Source organism: Battus philenor, unplaced genomic scaffold, assembly GCF_028537555.1.
Source record: "Battus philenor isolate CCGP_79_NKW_IND1 unplaced genomic scaffold, ilBatPhil1.0.hap1 SCAF_3, whole genome shotgun sequence".
NCBI classification, from domain to species: domain Eukaryota; kingdom Metazoa; phylum Arthropoda; class Insecta; order Lepidoptera; family Papilionidae; genus Battus; species Battus philenor.
Window position 1 is genome coordinate 5,192,294 of NW_027181693.1, and position 27,325 is coordinate 5,219,618.

The 27,325-nt window shown below is 30.2% G+C and overlaps 2 protein-coding genes across 2 annotated transcripts; one reads left to right on the plus strand and one right to left on the minus strand.

Moving 5' to 3' along the window:
* Nucleotides 1-272: 272 nt before the first annotated feature.
* On the minus strand, nt 273-8,857 carry LOC137926924 (seroin-like). The gene is made up of 9 exons (XM_068770664.1): nt 8,644-8,857; nt 7,005-7,041; nt 6,830-6,845; nt 6,425-6,686; nt 4,719-4,752; nt 4,634-4,643; nt 4,367-4,381; nt 1,387-1,431; nt 273-667 (listed from the first exon to the last, which is right to left on the minus strand). Exons 1-9 carry the CDS (start codon nt 8,693-8,695, stop codon nt 467-469), a joined length of 672 nt encoding a protein of 223 aa, XP_068626765.1. The 5' UTR covers nt 8,696-8,857; the 3' UTR covers nt 273-466.
* Nucleotides 8,858-19,387: 10,530 nt separating this feature from the next.
* Nucleotides 19,388-24,571, plus strand: LOC137926973 (uncharacterized). The gene is made up of 3 exons (XM_068770733.1): nt 19,388-19,914; nt 22,195-22,363; nt 23,753-24,571. The coding sequence occupies exons 1-3, from the start codon at nt 19,496-19,498 to the stop codon at nt 23,921-23,923; spliced, it is 759 nt and encodes a 252-aa protein (XP_068626834.1). The 5' UTR covers nt 19,388-19,495; the 3' UTR covers nt 23,924-24,571.
* Nucleotides 24,572-27,325: the final 2,754 nt, after the last annotated feature.

The following is a 27,325-nucleotide window of genomic DNA, read 5'->3' on the forward strand; positions in this document are numbered from 1 at the left end:
GGATATACGTTTAAACATTTAGCCGCCCTAAGTTTTTTTTCTCTATCTTCAAAATATTTTTTCATTATTTTGATATTATAATGACATTGTACCCAAAGAGGTTTGGCAGACTCACATAGAATCATTTCATTAAAGGTCTCTCACTTATAAGTGTGAGGGTCTTATAACGATAGTAACATTTTGACGATACCATCAAATAAAACAACAATTACATAAAATTTTAGAAATTTAATTGCAAAAGTAAATAGATTGATTAATTAATTATATTAAATAATTGAATACAAAAAAGGAAAACAGTTACACGTACAAAAAGAAACAGTAATTTAATTAAAACTATTAAATAGAGAAATTATTTCAAATAATGAAGTTCGTTACAAAAGCTATATTGTTAAAATCCAAAATTATTGAATGACAAAGTTGCTGCGAAAACTGCCACTTTACGTAACATAAAAAATGTTTTAATATTTCAAATGATATTGTTTTCTAATATAAGAGTTTGTTCATCAACTTGTCCGTTATTGTTTACAACGGTTTTGGTAGCGCCTGCGTACTTATTCTTCCCGTTCTCGGAGCTCGATACACTGAAGCTGGACGATGAGGAACCAATGAAATTTCGATTTGCAGCGGGTTCAACTTTCTTCAAATCTTCGGGGTGTAATGAAATTAACTAGAAGAAAAATAAAATTTTGGGTTTTATAACATCCGTATCATCTTATCTATGTACAGCATAGATAAGATGGCAATATGTACTTGAGTTACTAAATCTACTTTTATAATTACGAAACTATTACATATATAATATATTACAATAAAGATACAGGCGGCATATTTTTACATGAAATATATTATTAATAAAAACCGACATATGCTCGTCTAAATTGGTAGCAGGTAAGACACTTCGCTCTTGCGTAAGTAAGTAATTATTTAATAGAATCAGGCATTACCTTGCGAAAGTCCATCCTAAGTAAGAAAATCCACCGCCCGCCATCCCGCTGATAAATGCGTTATGTTACACCGATTAGTGCCAAACACAAACTCTGTGTTTGGCACTAATCGGTGTAACATAACTCCTGAAGATGCCCCGTTGAAGGGTGAAACACGTGTTTCAGTGATTTAACGGTGGCGGTTGTGTAATTCGCATTGTTTGCCGCATACGCATTTATCAGCGGGCTGGCGGGCGGTACACTTTGTTGCACGACTACCACTGCATGTGCGGAAGTGGCTAAATATTGGTCCTTTTCTTACGTAAGTAAGTAAGCATAGCAAGTCCAGCCATCGTGGTGATCATTGATGGAGGCTCATGCCTTGCAATGGTAGTTTATTTACTGATATGATTATGATTGAAAAATGGAAAAAAATGGTATTGTGTATGTTAGCTTTATTCACCTTGATTTGTGGAAACAGTAATGGCAGTGGCAGCACCTTGGGCACCTGAAGAGTTAATAAAAAAGAGTTAGCAAGACAATATACAGATCCAAATAAAAATAGTATTGGTTAACTGTTTTTTGTACATACCTATTCGCCCTTTAAAAATTATATTTTCATTAATAAAGAAAACTCGTTGTTTTAAGTCAAATTTTTGTTCAAGAAGAGACTTTCAAAAAAGTAATATTTGAAAAAAGAAGGATAGAAAGCTAGTGACAATTATTATCTTTTTTATTAGACGTGAGGTGGGGAGGCCTCCTACGACGACATAGTCAAGTCGCAGGAAGTCGATGAATGCATCGCAAGATCGGTCATCGGTACTATCCTTAGGGCAGACATACGCTTTTCAGTGGGCGTCTATCGGCAGACATGATCATATATTTGAATTTGACAGATGTGTAGTTTTTGGTATGCCCACAAATAATAAATGAAATATAATTATTATAGCTGTGCTGTGTATATTAACGCAAGCATCAACAAGACCGATCTGAAAGACGCGTTTTTCCAAAAAATGAAATTTAATGAATATGTATAAAGTTAAAAAAAAAGATACAAACCCACTAGTTTATATGATTTTTGTAAATTATAGAAATAGATGTTGAACATAACCATAAAGTAAATGTTACAGTGATATTGTGCCGTATTAGTTCATAGCTTATTAATTAATACATTACATTTAGATGTACTTATTTGCTTGCGTGTTATAAAAATTAATAAAGACAACAATGGTATCATAACTATTTTATAACATCTGTATTATAAATACCTCAGTAATTTTAATTTCAGTATACTGAAATGAAATGTATAAAAGTCAGAATAATTATATTTTTTAAAATAAAGTAAGTATCGTAAAGATATCTATTGAAATTGACGTTTCGAATGTTTTAATTTTTAAAAAAGTTATATTTCTCAAGACGTCTTTGCAATTTTATTAATTTTTATTTACTACATCGAGAGCTATATGTGGTTTAAAAATGAGATATTGTATTGTTTATTTATTATTAAGTAAGAAAAATGTAAGTTATAAGTTTATTAATTTTAAATTAGCTAGTCGAGATTACGATTGAATTGGATTATATTTGAAATCTATTTATATGTTAATTCATTTTAAGATTTATATTAACAATAGTATTTGAGAAAGAATGCTTGTATATATTCTTTAAATACCTCAGATGCTGGTATATCCGGTAGCTGTGAATTGTAAATTTACGTCATAACGCGTTGATTAGTGTAATTATTAACTTTATTATTATTTATGTAAGCATTCCTTATAACAACTTATTTAAAATATTAAAATTTATTATTTTATAAAAGTGTATTACGTGTAAACTTTTAGTTTTGCGTTTATTTTCTGTACAAAACAATGTGACTTAATAAAATGTTAAGTGTACCTGAGATAAGTCAATTGTTGGCAACTGTAATAAAAAATTATTTTAGGCCGATCGATGTTATTATTTACTCTGTATAATATTTTTCCCAATTGTCTAAATGAAATTTAAATATAAGTAAACTAATAATAAATAAATTCATATTATCGATACCTGCACACCCTTAATATTCACGATCTGTAAAATATTTTTTTTAGTAATCACTAACGAGAATGGTGTAGTGAATAACTTGAAAAATTTCCAACAAAAAAGTAATTCAAATTAACTATGAAAATATCTACAAACGTTGAAATAAAATTTACCCCCGGGATATCTATGTCAGGTAACTGAAATAAGTAAATAAATGATTATTAACGATAGTGACATACGGTTTTAATTTTTTTAGTAAGTAGTTTACGTTATTGATATAACATATAGATACAAATAAGTATCTCTTTTATCGTCACTGCTGTGTCGTATTTTTCTAAATTTATGACTTCCTCATTATTGCAATATTTATGGGTTATTTATATTATTTTATCTATTGACTTTAAGATTTTAAACCTGTTTATCAATTTAAGAATGTAATTTTTAACATGCTAACCTTCGGTAGAACTATTTTTGGCAGCTGCAACAAAACTATTTATTACATCATTTATAAAACTTTCTTTACAATTGTTTTTAAAATTAAGTTTTTAATAAAATATTAGACTTCAACTATAGATATCCTGGCCCATTATGATATCTCTGGACAAATATGGCTTAGAGACATGATTTTTTGTAGAAATATTTGTTTTGCCAAGTAAAGATGGGCTTAGAAAAATTTTACGAATTTCCTTCTGCAAGGGGTTAATTTTCCGTCCATTTAAATATGTATATTTTCATACCATAACTGCTATAGAAATTAAAATTTTCATGAATTTTATTAGCTGGTAAAAAAATTATATCACCCTCATAAGGCCACTCGATGCGGACGGAGGACAATATTGTAATATATGTGTATGCCATTCCCCTTTCCTTTAATGCTCCCAATCAAATAAAAAATTACATTTTTTGTTAGGAATATAAAAGAGAGATTTCTGTCACGTAATTCCGTGAAGAAACTTTACAAACGAAAACATCTCAAATACGTTTACGTTTAAGTAAGAAAATTACTAAGAAATAATTTTAAATGGATTTTTACCTTCGATAAATTTATTTCGGGGTGCTGAGAAATTAAAATTATTATTAAATTACCATTAAAAAACAAATATGACGTTTTATTAAAGTTAAGTTTTTACTATTAATTATTGTTATTATTACATTAATTTGTGAAAATCTAGTTAAGATTCTTTAAAGTCAGTCTTTCTCAAACTTGCAAATAGTAAAAGAATATTTTGAATTCAAGATTATTTAATAAAAAATATAATATTACCCTTCCTTTCTCTATCGTAATCTGCCGAAATGAAATATGTTATAGTTGTAGTATGTGAAATTTAGTGTGCTGAAGTCATGTTTAAAAGTGCATTAAGATTTATGTTAATTATTTAGAACCATGACGGTATGATTATTTAAATTATTTTTAATTACGATACCTTTGGATGTTTAAACTGAAACAGAAAAAAAATAATTACAAATTTAATTATAGGTTAAATCAAAAATAAATTGCTAATATTTAAAGTTCGTCTTTGTATTTTGAGTAAGTAGAAATAAAAAAATAGTATAATTACCTGTTTATGTTTTGATGCCGTCCTAATTTTTTACGCATTTATTTTAAAGTTATTGAATTAAATTAGTTTTTATCATTAATTGCTTAAACTATTATACATTTAAAATGTTTTTATCCTCTATTCGTTCCTTACCGGTGGCACTCTGAAACAATAAATTATATAAGTTACATTTTCACTAATATATTATAACAGAATTAATACCAGAATATGTACTCACGCGTTGCTTTTTATGTCAGGCGGGTTATTGCCAACTGTAAATAGAGAAATACAAAATAAAAATAAATATCTTAAATACCGTAATTATTGATTATTTTAAAAATAAATATTCTTCGTTAATTTTAAATTTTTAAAACTTTAACGATCAGTAAAAACCAGTTTTAGTCGCTACGATTATTTTAAATATTTAACGTCATTGATTATACGTGTAATAGCTTTAAAGGGGTGAATGTGAAGTTTAGTCAGCAAGGAGTTGTATACCTTTTACACCTATTTCTAAGCACCCAGTGTAAAGTAAAAAAAAATTCGCATTGAAGTATTTTTTTTTCTTTGAAATTTTTTTTTTGTTCGAAATGCCAATAACTTCTGGCAAAGTATAAATAAAGCCTGCATGGACAGATCGTCGATCGATCTTCATTTTAATATCTAGTAATCAAAATTTTCGTATCGCTTTTTCTGACTCTATTATTAAAATTGATTGACAGCAATCGACTAATCTATTTATTCAACATTTTAAAACCGTTACACCTACAACCAATCACTATATGTAAGGTTAAATTATCAGAGATCTACAGACACAATATCGAAATAATATTTTGACACTTGTTTACGTAACTTACAAATTGATATTTTATTTAATAAGTTTTAATTGTTACAGTAAAAACGAACCCTATGTAATCTAATTTATATGAAATAGCTGTTCCATCTGTTGTCCGTCGCTAAATATGTGTCTTTGGAAATAATTCTGTCGATATTATGTCCGGACACAGTGTGACTTATTGTTATCATTATTTAAACTATATGCGTGAAGGTATAATAGCTATGGAAGCTATTTTCACGGTACGTCATACAGTGATTCCGCTTTATTATAGTCACGAATTGCTCATGTAGAATCACAATAAAATAGCGATATGCTATAATATATTTACAACATTAATAACGTAGCGATAAACTTGAATAAAATAGACAAATTAGCTGTGTAGTATAGTTGCTGTACAGAACAGAATGAGTATTATTGAAAAAATTCCAGGGTGGTCAAATTATATACATGGGTAATCAGAAGTAACATCCTGTAGATGCAAGCCAAACACAGATTTATTTCTTTTGTCTTTGATACATACTATTTGCCCATTGGAAATATGTCCGGGCAAGTATTGGCAGAATACTGAAGGCCCCTAACCTACCCTAAGAAGCTTATTCTTGCCAGTAAATTGCTACTGAAATCGCTATACTTACTAGACTACCTTCTACGTAGTACGCAAATAAGACGCGATGCAGCGGTTTACGTTAGCCCTATTAGCAAGCTTTAAGAAACTTCCAAGAGCTTAGCTAAAGTCATTAGATTATTTATTTCATTGTATTAGGTAGCAGCAGGTTTCTTGTATCGTTTATGGGATTGTTCCAGGGTGTGACATGGCGCAATGGGGAGCACACCCACGCCGAGTCTTCCGGATCGTGGTCGCCATAATTAAAATCTCCGGAACTCGCTCGACTTGGGCAAAGCAAGACCTTGTTTTGGGCGTCTGTCGGCAGACCTTTTGTTTTATTGAATGTTCATTATATCCATTTCCGGCATTTACAAATACAGTGTATCGGAACGGCAGTAGATAGAAGGCGTCCGTTTATAAATGTGGGTTCCTTCGGGATCTTCAGCCATCGCTTTTTGCGGGATTCATTAATTTCATAGAAACATTATTCAATACCAACCTTTATACTCCTTGATCTCACCATTGTCGTTAGTTACCACTGTGGTACCACCAGTTTTGATAACGTTGCCATTTTCATCTGTGGTATACCCGTTGGATGAATGTACCACAATACCACTATACGATTCGCCTGGTTGTGGGTTTTTACTGATAATTTCATCGGCGCTTGGTATTTTAATGGTTGGGAATGGTGGTATTATGGGTTGAAATTTAGGGAAAGGGATTGCAGGAAAATGAATATTTGGAAAATGTAAATTAGGAAACTGTAATTATGATAAATGGCATAAATAATTATTATCCTATTGCTAATTAATAATTTACAAAGACGAACTTAAAGACTGAAATTAAAACATCTAACATATCGACTGCTTATAATTCAATTATTTTATTTTATTATTTAACTTACCTGTCCAAAAGGAAATCTGAAAAAAAAAACAAATTGTTTAGCATTCTGTTTATATAAAAAGCAAACAAACATTGGTCAACTTACGTTGCTTGTACTTCCAATAATCATATTATGTTTTTTTAGTTCGATGAATAACATGCTTTATAATATATAAGAGGTTAAATTTTTAGCTTACCCTTGGAATGGATTATTGTCGTCATCGCTACTGTCGGCTGTAAAAAAAATAATAATTATTATAATATATAGTATTTGAAAAATTATAACCTATCTATGTGTCTTTATAGACATAACAATAATACATTTCTTATAACAAGTTAATCCTTCTTAAATCATACGCTTCATGAAACTTCTTTTTTCAAAGCAATCTATACTATGAGAATTAAATAAAGTCTTGGAGAGAAGTTTCTTCAAAAAAGTTATTAATTCTAGCTATGTGTATAATAATATCAATAGAGATATCTGGAAACGCCTATACAAACGTATTAATTATTATGATTTGGACTTAAGTAAAATTGAACATTAGCCAATATAGTTGTTAGACTTATACGCTATTTTGGCCATAAGAATAAATTTCGCAAGACGAGATTTTTTTGATCATGTTATTGAGGATTAGGATAGCTCGGAAAAGATACAATTAAAACGCTAATTTTCTAAGCAAATGCAGATTTTTAACATTTCCCTTCTCTTCCTTGCGATTGTTTAGAGTTTTACTAACGGTACTTTTTACAATAGCGGTAAAAACTTTGAACACAAACAGTATAAGACACCTTAACTGCCCATACTGCATTGTTTGAAGACGAAAGTATTTTACCAATATATGTCGTCAGTGATGAAATACGGATCTGAGATGTGCTCGCTTATAATCCTCATAAAATGGCTCGGGTTCACCCAAAAAAAAAAAAAAAACAATCGAGAAAGCTATGCGCGGAGATTCGCTGCTTGACCAAAACAGAAATAAGGAGATCCGCAGAAAAACTATGGTCACAGAAGAAGCTCGAAGAATGTCTGATGTGGCAGTATGCAGCACACATTGCTGATGCAACCGATGGAACATTGCTGGTATAAATGATATATAACATATCGTAATAAAGCGTAGCATTTGCCGTGGAACTCTTATATTTTCTTACTTTATCTTGTGTATAGTAAAATGTAGCAGTAGAGATCCACTACAATAATTTTTAACAAATCCAATAATCTTTTCGATAACGCTGTACAAATACATAAAGTGGATGGAAGCTTCTAGACCAACCCGTTGATGCACACAATACTTGTCACTTATTCATAATTTAAACAAGTTTTTCTGGTTAAATAAATCATTGATAATTTCTGTATTGACATTTTTCTGTTTGTAAAGATGTTATTCCACAATCAGCTCGTCTTTGTATAACAAAAATTAAGAATTATATGTGCCGACAATGTGTCATACTTTTATACGTGATAATTGAACATTGTCCAAAAATAATTTAATTTTCGAATCAACGATATAAGAGGTGCAAACATAATACTTTTTGTGGTATTTCATTAATGAAGCAATATGAAATATGTAACGATAATGAAAAAATTTAGAAAAGACTATTTTCATTTCATAAAAACTAAAAACTTTACCGATCTGAATTTCATACTTTAAAAAATATATGATGAAAAATAATATGTTATTTTTAATGTTCCAGTAAAGGATTTTTTTAATTAAAAGAAAATATTTATTAAGGTGATATATTACGTAATAGTTTATTTATAAGCATGAACAGGTAAATGAAGATAAAATAATCAATAAATTATTAAAAAAAATTATCAAACATAATTCAGTAACTTACCATGAGCACCGATTAATAACGCAATAGTGGTAAACAAAACTAAATACGCCATTTTCCAGCCGCAAATTCACGATTAGTTGAAGTTGTTCACAATTTAACTGCTATATGAAGAGCTCGAAACGACACTGAAAACTACTGCAACAAATACTCATTTAAGTATTATTATTCGTGAGTTGTTATTTGAAACGGTTCAAGCTGTGTAAATACTGCGACTAATGGGCATCACGTTTTCTGGAAAACTTATTGAAAAGTCTATACATATACATACATATAACATGACGTCACAAAAAGAAATACTGAAAGAACAGACGTTTACGAAACCTTTACTGTTGAATTTTCTACACGACGCTTATATTTTTAATAATAAAGTCTTATTCACACTGTCGTTTAAAGGAAGACTTGCACACAGTGCTATTCCAATAATACTGCGGCGTCCGAGGAAACCGCAACTAATGTCTTTCATGTGTCCAGAACATAATAAACACAATGTGTATTATTTCTATACGTAACTTAACGAAGTGTTTACGCTACATTTAAAACAAGTTGAATGTGTGAGTAAAGAGGCAGGATTTCATTAATAAATAAAAAAGAAGTATTTTCTGTTTCAAAATTACATTACAATACAATAACTAGAATTAAATACTTAATTTCTAAGTCAAGATGATAATGATATAACAAAATCGTTTGCGAAAAAGTATTTCAAAAGGATTATATATACAGGATGAAATAAGTGTGAAAGCGTTGAGTGAATATATAGCTCATTTATAAGCAGCTTTTACACCTATTATCAATCACCGATTATAATTACTCTGAAATATTTATTTTTCTATTGGAAAGTGGTTGTGAAAGTGGAATAGAACTACAAGAAATAATAATAATGTACATGTAGTAAATGGAATTTTAAAAAGCTTTTCCTTACTAACCTATCAAATGTTAGGTACACCCTACCAATAATGGTTTATGTATAGAAACAATAAATAACGTGATAAATATATTACCCTAAGAAAAAGTGATTTTATTGCTAGATACATTATTATTTAATAATTTTATGCACGTAATATTATAAATTAATAATTGTTCACAATCTATCCCCGCCGAGTTTTTACTACCAGAAGTTATTTATCTGTCGCAATTCTATCGTAAAAGTAAATTAATGTAACATTTTTGAGAATGACTAAACCGCTTAAACGAGGTGCTAGAGCCATCACAAGGTAAAGACAGAAAGATAAAATTCATTTTTTCAATATCGAAACTTAACCCACAAGTTTTTTATCTCTATTTCTTTTTTTACTATACTCCACTTCGCCAGGTGTTATAGTTATGGAAAAGAAGATGAAAGAAAAAACACAACAATAAATCTTTTAAATAAAAATTTAACGACATTGATTTTAGTATATTCATCTTTTACCAGACATACCTTAAATGAAAACAAAATAATCAAAATACATCATAGCTAAAGATATTTGCCCAAATAAATAAACTTATAAATTATATTCTTTTTTCGTTAATTTGTTTTTAAGATGTGTTTTTAATTAATTTTAATGGTAGTTTGATAAAGTTATGCGCAATTTTATTAAAAATATGATTCCGTCCAGTGAAGTTTTTGGCTGACAAATGAGGTATACATTCTCTCTCATTAGAGGTATTTTTTTGCTCGCTGACAAATGTACAAATGTTGTTAGACCGTAGGCATTTACGGCAGGTTTAGGTATTTACGGCATCGACCTTGAGGTGGTAGAGAGATTAAAGTGCTTAGTCTAAGGCTCTTTAATGTAACTTAACTGGGGTAGTTCCCCGGGGACCCTCATGTTACATATGTTTTACCAGATTGAGAAGCCGCCACAATCTCAGATTACTGAGAAGGATGTTCCATGTAGTGGCTGGAAGTAGGGGCCTTGAAGAGGCGTTCTATAAATTAGTGAAGCAAGACATATGAATAATCCCAACTAATATTTAATATGTTATTAAGGACAAAGACTTAAATTTTGAGAAATAAGTTAAGTACGGCTCCTAATGCCATTCTAGTCCACGATGACATGCTTTTGGGTTTAACATACAAAAACTGAAACGAATCTGCAATTAACTAAAATACTTACTCTAAATGACTCATAACCAATTATCGTAAAATATGGAAATCGGTAAAAAAACATTTTAAATTTTAATGTCTTAAACACTTTCTCTGTAATGTATGTTTCAACGTTTTAAGCTCATCACAACATTTAATGTAGTATTTCGTAATGTACCGAACGTTGGATTGATTAAAGACACGTAATTTCTCAGAATTCCATGGCTTCAGCATTCGGATGCCCAGTCCATCGCATGGTAGTTCGGACTGACGACCCGCGTGGCAAGTTTAGGTCTTACAATGCTTTGGCATTTAACTGAACGAAATTTTGAATGATTCTACAAATACCATTTTAGAAACTCATTTGAGAAATAAGCTGATGTTCGCTTCTGACAGGTCTAAATCCTTTAACAGCTTATAGAAAGAAGTCGCTGTTTTACCTCTCGTTCCTCTTTTACCGTACACAAATTCACAACATTCATTCCTAGTTATTTCATTACCTAATTTATAGTATCTATTCATCTTTAGTTGTGTGGGTTTAAAAATATTTCTTTCCCAGATAATAATAAGTTCTGTTAGCATTAGGCGTCTCAAGCGAAGTATTTTATTTTAGTAAAGTTCCTCATATTATGTTAATAAAAATATAAAATAACGGTATTATATTAATAAAAATATCAACCAGTGTTTCCCATAGATTTATTTTGTATTCATCGTCCACTGCAAGGCACAGGCCAAACCAAAGATATCTAAAGGGATATAACATAATCGGCATGCTTGTCAGGCGGGTTTGCTATCACAGTGTGGTATATAATTAATGCAGTAACTGTGAATTTTTTCATCCCGAAAATCGAACCCGCGATATCAATCAAGTCTTAGTTCTCTACCGCTGGGCTATCATGGCTTATTTTATTTTATGTAATATTAAAAAAAAAAAAAAACAATATATGAAACCGTGTACATTGAGAGTTCTTAGATATTTATTCAAAAACCGAGTTCGTCTTTAGAATAAATATCTGTAGAAAATATGTAATTTTATAGTACAATATTTAATAATTATTGTAAGCTTGTTTTTATCTTTACCTTACCTTATTTCGGTCACTTAAATTTCCTTTTGAAATATTTTTACAGAAATTGTACTTTCATACCACATTTAAATAACACGTTCACAAAACACGTATAAAATGCAACTGACCTTCAAATATCTACAGAGATGCAATTTTTTGATCTACACAAAACTGGTCTTCAGTCGTGTCACAACATTCTTTACGATTTTATTGCATTCCTTTAGCCATAGTATTTTTTTTTTCGTATAAGATACGGTAACTTTAGAACACAATTGGTTGTACACTTAATATATAGTACTTAGAATATTAAACGCTACAAATAAATTCGAGTATTCTATTTTTTTCAAAAATAATGAGTTTTTTTATTTAACAGAATCACGCACTCGTTGAGATTTTTCTTGCATCTTAGTGTCATCGGAAATTGTTGTTGTAGTGTAAATAATTAAGGTATGTTTTTTAATAGCAGGATAAATTATAATTTTCATTGATCTATCATATCATATCTAACCAATCATCAGCATCATCATCATTAATATTGTTTCTGTCTTCCGGGTATAGATCTTCTCCTGTCGGGCATAGGCTCTTCCATAGATTTGCATTGCAATATCAATTTCAAATATCGATTGAGATACAATTTATAATATGTGTGATCTTAAAAAAAAAGATCTTACAAAAAGTTTTGACATTATAACATATTATTTGATCATAAGTAGCGGATTTGTTTACCGAGAGGAACACACTTTGGAAAGTTTATAAAACGTCACAACTGCTTTTAAACATTATAAGTAAACCGGTGTATCCTAGATTCAAAAGTCAAAAACTTTGGCGTTAATCTATTCACAATGGGTTTTGTTTTGGTCACAGTCAATTACCACCCGCATTAACATGGTTATTATTGAAACTATTTAATTAAAAATATGTTTCTAACTCACGTATTTATTTATAAGTAATTACATAAGTAGAAAAACTTGTAAAAGAATTCGTGAATAGCCGTAATGAAATCGTATTTTCGAAGATATTAACAACAATGTTGTTGTTAGGGTGTAAATACACAGATGTATTTAGATATTACTTTTTTATAATTTGTGATACGAACGTCAAAAACAAGTTTACTTATAATGTACTTATATGCAACTCTCTACATGCCACGTAACATTATTTTAACTTAAAATATTCTTTAACGTAAATCCATATAATCACATTTCTTATTACAAGAACATAAGGAACCCATACCGAAATAATATTATTCCTGGATCATTGATTTAGTTATTTTTGTAATGAAAAATGTTTATATCATTATTTAGGTACTGAATCCTAATTAGGTTAACAGAATGTACTCTATTACCTTCGAAACCAACTTCTCTCGTCATTACTCAACAATAATGGATAACCTACAACATCAGAGCTCTTGTCACTTTTTAAAACTCGTATTTAAATTTACTAAAGCGTGACAAAACAAACGGGGAAATAACTTAATTATAAGTGACATTTCCTCGTACTACCAGTGTGTTGTGTCGCAAGATTTTGTCATTCAAAATCCTGAGTAATATAATATACTCCAATAAAAGTGACAGCAAAAAACCTGACCGAATCTCTCTTAGCTCCATCAATTATATATACTATATACGGAAACTTAATTTAATTCTAGTTTTATAAAATTTAGCTCTTTTGGCATACTCATGACAAATGAGTGATAATTAATTATCGAATGTAAAAATGATAGAATATTGGCTTAATAATTTGTTCATTCTCCACGATAAATCGATTTTTAGCAACTAATATTACTATTTGGTCACTAATTTGGAGGACCCCACTTCTAGTATTTTATGTATTGTAATTTTTATGTGAACACTAATTTTTTTAAATCAACTCGAAAAAATCCCAGTCAAATTTTATATTTGATTATAATTTCGATTGTGCTTCATTATTTCATTCGCTAACCTATGAATTTTATTTTATCTTTTTTCGATTTCATCCATATATGACCATTATTTTTTTTTCTGTAGCACGAATAATATAGCGTCCATAGTGTGACACAGACCTAATGGGATTAGCAGGCTACGATGACGGTTGCCGAGGCGGATGCTGTTTGGGGTCAATGTAGGAGGCGACTCCACGAATAATGCTTTCATTTCGTCCGCTAAATGAAACAGGTTACGACAACCACGTGATGCAGTTCCGTGTATGATTTTATCTTTCTCGTTTTAGCACGTACCGGACCACATTGTCCGGTTTATGTTCGCAGGAATAGCCTTTTTTTTATGGATTTTTTCCATTATTCATTTAAACGCAAACATCAAAATTTTGTATTTTTTTATTCTATTTCTTTTTTAATTCTTTTCATTTTTTTTATTCTATTCATCAAAATTTTGTGTATTTTTTATTTTATTTATATAAGACTAATTCTTTTAAAAAATTTGATCCGGAATAATATGTAAACCTAGCAGCATTATTATTTTCACAATAAAACCCCTTTGACTATAATAACCTTCAGCGTCTTCCTTTGGATGCATGCCACTTCCAATCAGTCCTTTTGGTAATCTTTGGGGAAAGCCTATGTGACCTTTTTATGGAGTAATGATAGTGAGACGAGACCATAATCCTCATAATTAACGACACCGAAACAATAAAAGAAAGGTTTTAAGAAAACCTTATAGAAAAAAGTCGTTAAGAACAATACGAAGGTTGCGCAAATATACTGTTTCACAATAATTACGCTAATCGATATCATAGTAGTTTTTTAGTTAAACCTTAAAAATGACTATATTTTAGAAAATTAAAATTAAACATCACATAGAAGTTACCGGAAACAAAATGAAATTTTCAATTAAAAACATATATTTTCTTCTTAAATACGTTAATGTATTGTGGAACAAATGGTCACGATAGCAAGCATTCTAACTTTTGCTGTCGCTTATTAAACTAGTGGTCTGTAGTCTAAAGTTATTGGTTGCAAATTTAATGAATTTTTATTACTTCTTATTAGTAAACATTAACTGTTAAACAATATAATTTGTTACGAAGTTTTATGTTATTGCCATAAAACTCTTGGATATTGAATACATTATTACATGAAATATATATTTTACTTATGTATTTACATGAATTTAACTAAATTCGACGTTATTTAAAAATGGAATTACGGAAATTCAAATTTGTAGTTTAGATTATAAGTCCCCGTTGATGTTTTTGTTTATGTATCAATTATTTTGAGCTTTTAACCTTTGACAACTACTTCCAGTAACCCCGTAAAAAGTGATCACTTTGAAATTTTTTTGAAATGCCACAGATCAATAAATACTTGCAGTGAAAAGTCTACAGAGATAGATAGTAAACGATAATTAATTTTAATTTATAGTAATTAAACTTTGAAAACGCTTTTTCTAACTACATATTACGTCATATCTTTAAGTTAATTATCATTTCTGAAACTTTTGGTTTTTAGATAGGGTGTACCACACATTAAATTAAGGTAAAGGAGCTATTTAGTCACCCCTTTAAAACTTTATTAGCTTTTTTTAAATTATTTAAAATCGCAAATATTACAAAGCCGTAGCTTCATTTATTTTTAAAAAAATTGCTCTTATTTGTAAAATATCTTATTTTTAATAACTTTGTGGTGTTTCGTTATAATGTAACTTAATGGCATTTTGAATAAATAAATACATTGGCAAAGATTCAATGTTGTTACAGCCAAGAACGAAAGGTTGCACTTTAGGTGCAGCTCCTCGTTTGGTTTTGATTAAAAGAGTCCCTGTATTGACGTCACTCGAAGTATCGTGACGTGTGGAAGCGACGATAGGTTACAAATTAATACACTTACGTGCATTTAGACATGTGAGTGTAAGCGGCCATGACACAGAACGTGCGACCCCGGCTTGACCGCAGCTCACACAGTCAAACCAAATAACTGTTCCAAGTTACATAAAAAAAAAAACAATTTAATGTCTTTTTTATGCTTGATATATCAAATTATAAATAATAATTAACATATCAGAAATTTATGTACATATTAAAAATCTTTAAAACATTTAGTCGTAAAACGTCCACTGGTAAACATAGGCATCGTAATAGGTATCCAATAAGATCGATCGGAAGCGTGCACCCAACGTGTTCTGACGACCTTGAAAAGATCAGTTGTCCTACGCTGCACCCAGACACTTAAAAGTCCAGCGGCTCTGAGCGCTATGTGCCCTACCCACTGCTACTTCAACTTGCTAATCCGCTAAACTATGTAGTTATAGGGTATAGCAGGGAAAAGTAAAACACTAATGTAAAAAAAAGTTATGTAAATAAGCAAAAATTGTTTAATTGTAATAAAATGAGAAATTAAATAAGAATATTAATAAAAGTTGTTATATATTATTAATAAGATTGTAATTCCCAGTCCCATAAATACGGTAGTGGAGGGCGAGAAGCCTCGACTAGCAGAGGCCGTAAAAAAAGCTACGTCGGTTGCATTCATTCATGAACAGATATAGATATCCTTGATAAAAAATTAAAGAATATAATATTCGTTACTAATCTTTGAAACTTGTCCGTCACTTGCCCTTTTCCTCTAATAAAAAATGTTCTAGAATTTTCGTTTCTTGTGACAGCATTAGTCATGTCCTGTAACCTTTTCAATCAATCTGATATGTTTTAATACAATTGTTCACTACATCCAAATATATCCAAGGTTATTGTCAAGCAACAGAAAACAATGTGGATTATTTTTATTAAATGTTAATAATCAGGTCCGGCTTAAAAAAAATATAGTATTTGTACCACCTCCCACTAAGTCAAATTTTGATATGTCTCGGATTTTTTCACAGTTTAGTCGTTAAAATAATTTCAATACAAAACTGTCAACAATAATAATAATTTTATTATTATTATTAGTGACAGTTTTGTATTACACGTACGCTATTACACGTACTGATCTTTGGCTGAGAGATAGTTTTTCGTTGATCTCAAATAGTAGTGGAAATAACACACGAAATCTTTACAATATATGTAGTATACTATATATAAATGAAGCTTAAAAATTAAAACTAATATTTATATATATATATATATATATATATATATATATATATATATATATATATATATATATATATATATATATATATATATATATATATATATATATATATATATATATTTGATTAAATATGTATTGATAATATTCGTAAAAACAAAAAAACTTCACCTATGTAAAAAACCATTCGACCTTTAGTCCACATGGTTGTCGGCCAAAATAACCTTTTCGTAATTTTCAGGGTAATACTTCTTTACAATTTCGCTGGTTTTTTTCCTATAGTTTGCAGTTTCATTTTTATTGGTACTTTATATTGATATTGATCTAATATTCCCTAGTTATCGTCGATAAATATAGCTGAGATAAACGCAAATTTTTAAAAATTATTTCATGCATATTAATAATTTTAAGGAACTGAAATTATTTTTTAATCTAATGTTACATTAATCTTTGTCATCGAATATAAGACGTTAGCATTTACTACGCTTTTATTTTATTTTAATAATATAAAGTTCTCCAACCGTGTTTTTACAAATAACATTAACTGGTATTTTTGTTTAATTAATAATAAAATTTTAAAATAACTATAGCAAATCTATTCAGATCATGCAAGTAAAAATTACTTTGTAGCAAATTAAATGAAATAATTTTTATGGTCATCAAAAGTAATCATATATAACGCGGTTGACACTTTTCACCGTTTAGGTGCGTTATTTCCTTTTCTTGACTTTTAATATAATATCAACAATGGATCTAAAACTAAACTTGTGTTTATTTATACATCAAGGCAAAGTATACTAAAGTACATTTTGTAAAAAGATATCATATCTTGTATATAGTGTACAGGTTAAAATAAACTGTAATGACTGTATCAAATGATATCGTCAACAGTTCTTTTTGCAAACTATATTTTTGGTACTACGGCATTATGTTTTTCTTTAATCCAAAAAGTGCAAAGATTGCTTTTCAAATTTTTTACACTTTATTATACACCATATATATTTAAAAAAAGAAACAATTAATATAGATGTACAAGAGAGGGCCTATCGCTCGAGGCGATCTCTACCAGACAATCTTTGGATGCAGATGAGAGACATGAAAGAGAGGGCAGTTTAGGGTGTACATACATACAAATACATACACTATACACACATACATATACGAACACACTTAAGTATATATGTATTACTTTTTCACTTTGCAAACATAAATTCAGGTTTAACCAAATAATTTATTTAACTTCATAGCTGTTGTGATATATAAATAAAAATAATGACCAGTGGATAATTGATTATTTTAGGTGTTATGTGAGCAACTCTTTTTTGGAAATATTTTTGCGTCATTATTATACGCATTCTTAAGTATTACTACGCTTGAATGGAAATTATATTCTTTGAATTAATGGCTTTTCGACACACCAGTGTAGACCCTGAATATTAAAATGGATTCAAGTAATCGAATGCGATGAATCGATTATTTTAGTATCAAAAGTTATTTTAGGTTTTTTTTTATTTATAAAAGGTAACGAATGAAGTTTTAATTAACAAAAATACATCATTCTTTTTTTTAAAAAAGTAACGGTTCATTAGTGAAAACCGATCCGTTTGGAAGGGGTATTACAATTTCAGGTAACATTACACTCCAGCCAGTAGCCTCGAATGTTGTAAGTGGATACACTTGGAACTACCACAATTCGACCTGTGTCCCTTTTCTAAGTAATCTATCTGTCTGGACAACATTGATATTTTATCCGAACAACCTTCGTATTAGATTGTTTATTGAGAATATTTGTGGATGCTAGGGTTATTTAGGTCATGTTGATTTAACTACCACCATAACCCATGGCACCATTTTTTATATATCATTGGTTCCAAGTTTACAGCAAAAGACAACTTTTGTAGTTTTATTATTTTTTAAAAAAACTTGTTCGGCTTTAATAATTTTAATGCCTTTAAGTAATAATACAACAAAAAAATTAAACTATTAATAAATAGAATATTTAATTATTTATAATTACTGATCTAATAAATATTTTAAAGAATCGAAAAAATCTTTTTTTATTTACAAATATTATAAGCAATTTGGACAGGTTATTGAAACCTGTCCAGTTTGATCAAATCTGGTTTCTGATATAATTTGACGCAATTTTAACAATTTATTAAGAACCTGTACGAGCTATATTACGTAATGCCTAATTACTGGTTAAAATCTATATATATAATTATGTATTATAAATATCTAGTTAAATTTTATATCTAGGCATATTAAATTGCAAACAAAAATTGATGTAAATTACAACGTTTAATACAGACTATGTTATAAGAATCACTAAACTTACAGTGTTTAAATATGTTCATTCAAACAACATACTAAAAGTAAAATACACGACTGCGACGTGTCTTGACTATACATTGTAGGTTAGAACTAGGACAATGGATTTCCCAACCACATCTTAGTTTTCCGTGTCTTCAAATAAACAAAACAATAGGGCCGTTAGCTAAAAATGGAATAGCTTTATGGTTTTATAAATTAAATGGAGGGGGCACAGTGTCTGAACAGGACATCGACTCGAACACCGCGCAGTGGATTTTCTGAAGGCTGTGGCGCGGGCCGCATGCCAACGCTACGTTTGACCTCGCGCGACCCTATTAATACAAGAAGCAACGTCTATCGCTCATAGTCTCCTCAATCATTCCAAACATGAAGTTCCTCTGGTCGTGTATGTGCCTCTCGGTTGTTATCGGAGTCGGGGTCGCGACGCCTGTCCCGGCTAATGGATTCGTATTCCCGGATGACGTACGTCAGCAAAGAAAATTGGAGCCCATCACTCCTCCTGTTCTACCTGTGTTGGAACATCTGGAACGTGATCCAAGCACACTGCTTCCAGGCGAAGGTGGCGGCCAGCGCGTGTCGGGAACAGTGAAGCCTCGTTTTGGCTTTGGGGGTGGGTTCAACGTGGCTCCCACGGAGACTGGCGGTCTATCGGCCAGCGTGAGCAGCAGCGCTAGCGGTGCAGGCATTAGCCACTCAGCCTCGCAGTCGTTCTCCTTTGGCTTTAACGAAGGTTTCAGTGCATCGCATTCAGCAAGTCAGGCCTCGTCCTTTAATGGATTTGGGAAGTAAGTTTAATTTATTAATCAAATATTTCTGTTCTAAAGAGGTTTTGTATTTTTGCACCACTAGTAAATTACTTATTAACAATTATACAATAAAACTTATTTTCCTTTTTTTGGTAAAACAATATTCTTCTTTTATTATTTCATAAATTTTTGTCTTTTAAAAAAAATATAGCATAAAGTGTAGCTAAGAAATCTTTATTAAATAATAACCATACCCTGGGTATCTAAAATTAAAACTTTATGTTAAAATATAAATGTTGACAAATACTACAAAAATTTTTAGTCATTATTTTTTTTTATTTAAATATTGCAAGCTTTATTGATATTTAAAATAATGATATTATGAAACACGAATTAAGACCTTTTGGTCGTACAAAAAATTATACGGGAAAACTTGTATCTCGACACAGTTCATGACCCTATGTCTACTTCATCCCATGTTGATGCAATTAGATGTATAAAAATAGCGATAAATACTTGCATTTCACCACGTTATAAAATAACGGACGGTCCTTTTAAAAATCGATAGAAAAGGCCTATACATGTTTTAGTGTGTTTTGCTGTTCACGCAGAAATTCCAACCACAACTACTATTACTATTTAAGTAATAGTAATAATATAACTAGTGGTTTAATTGCTCATCAAAATATGTATATATTATACAAAGTTTATTCTTATATAAAATTCTTTTAAGATACTTAATTTAATTTCATGAATCCTCTGAAAATCACAAGGCCAGTGGCTACTATACTGGAAAGTTCAACCTGCATATGAAATGCGGGTTGAACTTTCAATAAGCGATTCATTGCAGATTTCAAGATCAACTTCTTCATCACATATTATATCCTAGTAAATCACTTTTCCCTTCGAACATATCGCATTATGAAATTTCCGTTTCAACATTGATCAAGTTTATTCTCAATAACATAACGGGTTAATTATAAATTTAAATAAATCCTATACGCATATTATGTTTACTGATTGTAATGTTAAATATCGCAGGAATTATTCAAATATATAGCGACTCATTTTTAATACTGACAGATATTATTATTACATTAATTACAGATGTCATTTTGTATCTTTTTACCATAAATATTTTAATTTCTTTAACCTTAAGGTTTTTACAATAGACTTCACAAGTTTCACATATCACACGTCATATTTTCAAATACTCCATCGGTAGTTAAATGATTTTATTTTACAAAATTATAGACTGATGGAATATTAATATTGAGTGATCTGTCTATTGCACACCTGCCCATACACCAGTTAAAGTTTAATTTACATTTAATGAAAATATAGATAAGTATGTTGATAGCATTCTATATACATCGTTTGACCATTTCATAACAATACATAACGTAATGTGTCACACCGCATACAAAGTTATGACACTGTTTTGTTATTTACATAAAACCATATTATGAAAGTTGAGACAGCCGATGCCGACAAGAATGCCGGTACTAAGTAAATTTCTATTTTAAGTGGTGACTAATGGTGTTCTCTAATAGTAATAAAACATAAAAATATCACGACGAAATAAAACATGCTAAATTCAACACGCGTGTATTTAAACTGATAGTTTAGAGCCTTGAAAATAATATATGCTTTTAGAAAATTGGTACCAGTTGAAAATGTATTTCGTAAACATATATCATAGATTAAAATCACGGCAAAGAAAGAAGAATTTTTCTTTCTTTTTATCTCTTTTAGTTATTAAAGTGGAGATATCTATTAATAAACAGGGATCAGATATTTGAAATCATATATATGTAAATTTAAATGATTAGCATATTACGGAAATTAATTATGAAACGCTTTTTGCACATAGGACAGATACCAGCTAGTGCAATGAGACAAAAAACTACACCAGTCTCTACCTACGCACAATAGAGACACCAAAAACAGTTTTCTTTGTTAATTGGTTTATTGACTCAGCCTTACCGAAGCCGCCTCTATAACTTCTAATTTAAAAAAAAAAAACTTTGGACACATTATTATTCCCTCTCCTGATGTCATATTGTATGTTGCGGAAGAACCTCATTGATAGCCTCGTATTTTGCTATCTAGTGTGATGTGGGTTTGTACTCTACCCTGTGATTTTTTTCTCCCATTGGCTTCTAGTGGTCGACACTAATTAGCCGTGATGAACGACAAAATTCATGAGGTTCCCACCTTCTTTTTGAACCGTATAAACAAAATATTGAAGGACGAAGCCGCATTGGTGATAATCTTAAAAACCAAAATATTAAACTATTTCAAATTTAAATTTTCCAGCTTTGGCGGTAGTCAGGCAAGCAGTCAGGCAGCATCTTTCAGCGGCGCAGGTTCTTCTATATCCGGCGCCGCGTCGGCTGCAGCAGCCCAAGGTGGAAACTTCGGTAGCCAGAGTGCATCGTCTGCATTCGGGTTTAACTCTCTCAATGGCGGCTTCACAAGACCACAAGTAAGTTATTGAACCACGTTTAGATCTTTTCCTGGAAACGTTAATAAAGAGAAGAAATGACGTCATCATCATTATCATGCCCACCGATAGACGCCCACAACATAGACCTTTCCCAAAGATCGCTACTTCCCGTGACCTGTGCCGTCAGTATATCTAGTAAAAAATTACAATATACTTTTAATTCAGACGGTTTATTAACAATGTATTTATTAAGTAATACTTATGTTCGTGAATTCTTACAACATAATTTTATGAATACGATAATTTTTTTTCGTTTGATATTAAAATAGTTTTTTTAACTGATCAACAACGTTTCGAGAAGGATTAGAAACATAATTTTATAACTTGAATGATGTATTTAGATTTAGTGTCGGGCTGTTACAGCTTCAGTTCAGGGCTCACGGATCCGGAATTCGCAAAAGTGTGTCGATTAGACATTTATAATAATACGATTTCTGTTTATTTTGAAATTTAAATTATATTATTTGAAAAGGAACATAATAATAAAAGTTTAGGATTATACCCATGACATATTTGTATCGATGTAATATGTAAAAGAGTTATTTTTTACACATTACTTTTAGTTGTATTAAAATTTTAATATTTATTTTGTTGGTATATATTTTCCGTTTATCTGCTAATCAATCTTGGTACACGTCCAGTCGTTTTTTTAAAAAAATTCAAGAGATTAAAAATCACAATAATGTAAAATTGTCTTTTTTGTGACCTGTGGCACAAAATTCAAACGATTTTTCAATTTAAATGCAACAGATGGTAGAAGATGTCTACCCACATATTTATGACATCACAAGTTATGTAAAATATCATCATTGGAACATTCAATGTCCCGCCCACAGTCTGCACCCAGTTATGTCTTTATTGTGTACGAAAATCCCGATTCGATAATAACTTTTTACATTTCCAATAAACATACATCTCTATTTTATACACTTTTACATTGAATACTTTACTTGGTACGAAGCCGCTCTTGTGCAATATAGACCGCGGTATGTTATATTAGAAATGTTTTCATTACGATATCAACATGCTTAGGAACCAAAATGCTATTATAATATTAATAAAATTTGTTTATGAATAGAATTTACAAAATAATATTTAGGAAGCCAGTAATTAGATCCTTACCGTCTTTTTAAATTAGGTATCCGTACCCTTAGAACAGTCAACAGACGACCTCATTAAAGTCGTCTGAAGATGCTGGTTGCAAGCCTCTAGGGGGGAGTCCTATGTCCAGCACTAGACGTATTATGGCTAATATGATGATGATGATGAATTAGATTATCAAATATCAGTTAGCCACTATTCTTATACTTCACTTTTTAATAAATATGTTCCTTATTCAATAACACTAATGTTTTTTTTTTATTTCAGCCTTCATTTGGCGATGGTCTTCTGGACATACGGCACCGTGGTGTCCCCAACTTTCCCTTCCCAAATCTTCTCGGCAGAAGCAAGGGCTCCGGCGCTGCAGCCTTTAAGTCCATAAACGGACCAACCGGCCGGAACGGAGACGATTTCCTCGCCGTACTAGTTTCCAATTGAAACACCACGAAACAGATTTAGCGAACTGTTGAAAATGATTTGAATTGAGAATTGATTTTTATACGTTTTTGATACGAGTTACTAAAATAATTTTAATTCCCTGGAAGTCAGTTAAACATTTCTATCAAATGCTCTCTGTGAAACTCTCTCTTCATTATTTTTAACTGATATTGATAATATGTAAATTTGGGACAAAATCTGTAGCGGTTTCAATGCGAATCAATCTTCACAGTTCACTTTTCACTTTGTCCTGAACTGAATAGATTTTTTACGAACAATTTTCGCGTAGTTAGATTTATGCACCATTGCAGTTGATTAGTATTAAAATTGGTCACTACTAAGAATTGTAATTAACTATTTTTTTTGTTACGAAATAAATTTGTTTTCCATAAGCAAACAGTTCTGAACTGTTGAACTTGTCTCAAAAATATTTAAAAAAATGTATCTAAAACCATATTCGCCATTTGACCAATTTTTTTACAAATCACTACATTTTTTAAACCAAGAAGGCGGACTCACTTGCTTGTGCTTCCACTGCTATACCAATGCACTGTGTATTTATTTCAGTATTTTTTATTGCTCTTATTGAACAAAAATGTCCCCATAAATGTATACTGTATATATATATAAACGACACGACGTAGCGACTGACACTTTATTTATTACTAGTCATTAAGATGTAGTTATAAATAAAATAAAATGATATTAAAACGAGTTTTTTATTTTATGTTTATTAACTTTCTTGAAATGTAACGAAAAACTAGTTTTTTTATACAAAGTATAACGGTGAATTTAAAGGTGAAGGCATTCTCTAACGGTTAACCTTTAAACCGCACAGACATGAATTAATAAAGTTAGGTAAAACAAATATAATATCATAAAAAAGAAAGAAATAAAAATTAAAAAATTAAGGTAGAAAACCAAACTAAATACTCACGAAATGTAGTCATCCTAATTTCAAGTGGGGGTTTGTTCTAGAGAATATACTGTATTCGTATTGCCAAGTTGGAATATATATCGCTAAATATTCTTTTGTTTATAAGCATTGCCATAATTTTGGAGAGGAAAAAGATGAGTTAAATTTACAGGATAATCTGAATTTACAAATAATATTATGATATTCTTCTGATATTCACAATGTTCATCATCATCAACCCCCATAGAATTCCAACAGGATACGTTGGAAGCGGCCTGTATCCAGCGTTTTCCGACTACCTTGTGAGTGGACGTTCTAAGCTGCTCTTGCCGGTCTGTGGTCTCTACTCCAGAACGGTAAGGCTCCAGCGGCCACCTGTTCAGGACGCTATTTGCTTACCCACATGAATTTGCCAATCAACTGTACTAAGTCAGTTGCTTTCATAGCGTCGTTACTAACTCGTAAAAAAATATTATACTTAGCATGGCCATCTTAACAGTTCATTGAGCGACTGCGAATTTACCGATGAGACCCAGTGTGAGAAACCAAGTTTCAATTCCATAAGTCATCAGTAGTAACACAAATCGGTCGTAGACTTTCGTCAAGGTTCTAAAGGATATTGATGAAGAAGGTGTTTTTTAATTACCCGAAAGCTATTTAGCCGAGGTAGATCTGCTGACTAACCTCTTTCTCGAAGTTGGAACTAACAATCAAACGAGGTAAGTACCTACATATGACTCAACAACTACAAGAACTGATTTGGCAGTTCTTCCAGCATTAGTTAACATTGTTAGGTTAGAAACAAGTATCCATTTTTTTAGGATTAAGACGATTATTTATTTAAATCGTGACAAGAAAAGGATACCTTTTAAAAAACTTATCCACCTTTGTGATTACCAGCGGTTTTATGCTCTTAAAACATGTACAAAGTATCAAATTTTCGGGGATCTAACCCGCAACCATTGCATTATTCACCTTATAATAAATAAAAGTGAAATAAAGTATGATGCATTGTAAAATAAAATCGCGGCCGACGACTTCATTTAAAATATTTGGATTATTTACTTTCATTGATGCGCCTAATACAGTATTTCACCCATTTCCAGTGCACATTAGAACCAATCCAAACTTGTGGATGTTTTTTTTAATCAAAATATTTTAAAAAATCGCTAAATGTTTTACTAAGAAACAAAATTTAAACTTCAATAAATATAACAAAATTTAAACCCAAATTTTAGAGTTGACCTATGATTCTAATTGAACTCATTACTATTTTTACATGCTTTTAGTTTTCTTGTTTAAAAAAATGTAATCTTTAGAATTTCAGTTACCAATGGTTTGATCATAATAGAAAATATTAGCAACAGTATAAAAACTTAAACAAATTACTATTAGTAACAATATCACATTAATATTTAATATTAATCTAATTTCAATTATGATATTTTTTAATCTTACGTTAACGGCGTCATGCCAATAACTTAAGCAAGAAAAACAGAAAAATTCGATTGCACTATTATGTTTTTTTTTTGGAAATTTGTTATGGTCACGAGTTGGCTCTCCACAGAAATTGCGTAAAACAGTGCACAATATTACTTGGACATTACATTACATTACATTACTTGGACAATTATTATATATATAAAGGCTTTATATATATATATATTTGTATATTAATGTATATGTATCTATATATATATATATATATATATATATATATAATGTTATAATACGTTAACAAAATTTATTTGATAGGACTGGCAAAAAAAAACCATTATATTTCTCTTTTTGGCTTAATATTCATATTGCCATTAGTACTCACATAGAACAAAAAATGAGAAAACAAGAAATAATTATAATTTTCCATGTAGACCTTCATTTTCTTTATTATGATAGTAAAAACATGTTTTTTTACGTTACATATAGTGTTACCGGCGTAAATTGAATGGTTTGCTCATAAAAAACAACAGGCGTTTTAAGCAGTGAAACCAATGCGTGGGGTATGGTAGGTTTTTATTCTGAGAAAAGAATTAAAAATATGAAAAAATGTTACTAATTGATTAAAAATCAGTAGTATTAAATGGTTAATATTAATATTTATTACATTAGTCTAAAAAGTGAAACATAATTATGAATAATTTCTTTAAATTAAATTGTAACACGTTTTAATAGCTATACTGATTCAATTTTTATACTGATAATTTAAATATATTTTTCTATCTATCTATTACAATAAGTTGTCATTAGTTTGAAACAATAATTAGATAAGTAATTATGTAACATATTTCAGCGAAACTGAAACGATACAATTATTAACACAAGCGGTACAAGTAAGTTTTTCCAAAAAAAATCTATTTACATAAGCTTAGGGCTTTCCTAATAGTTTGTTATACAGCCGTGCTCATAACAGACCTATGGGCTAGTTTTTTATTATTTAAACAAAAACGTGTTTTTCATTAACTCGTCGTTTTACCCCATAGAAACCC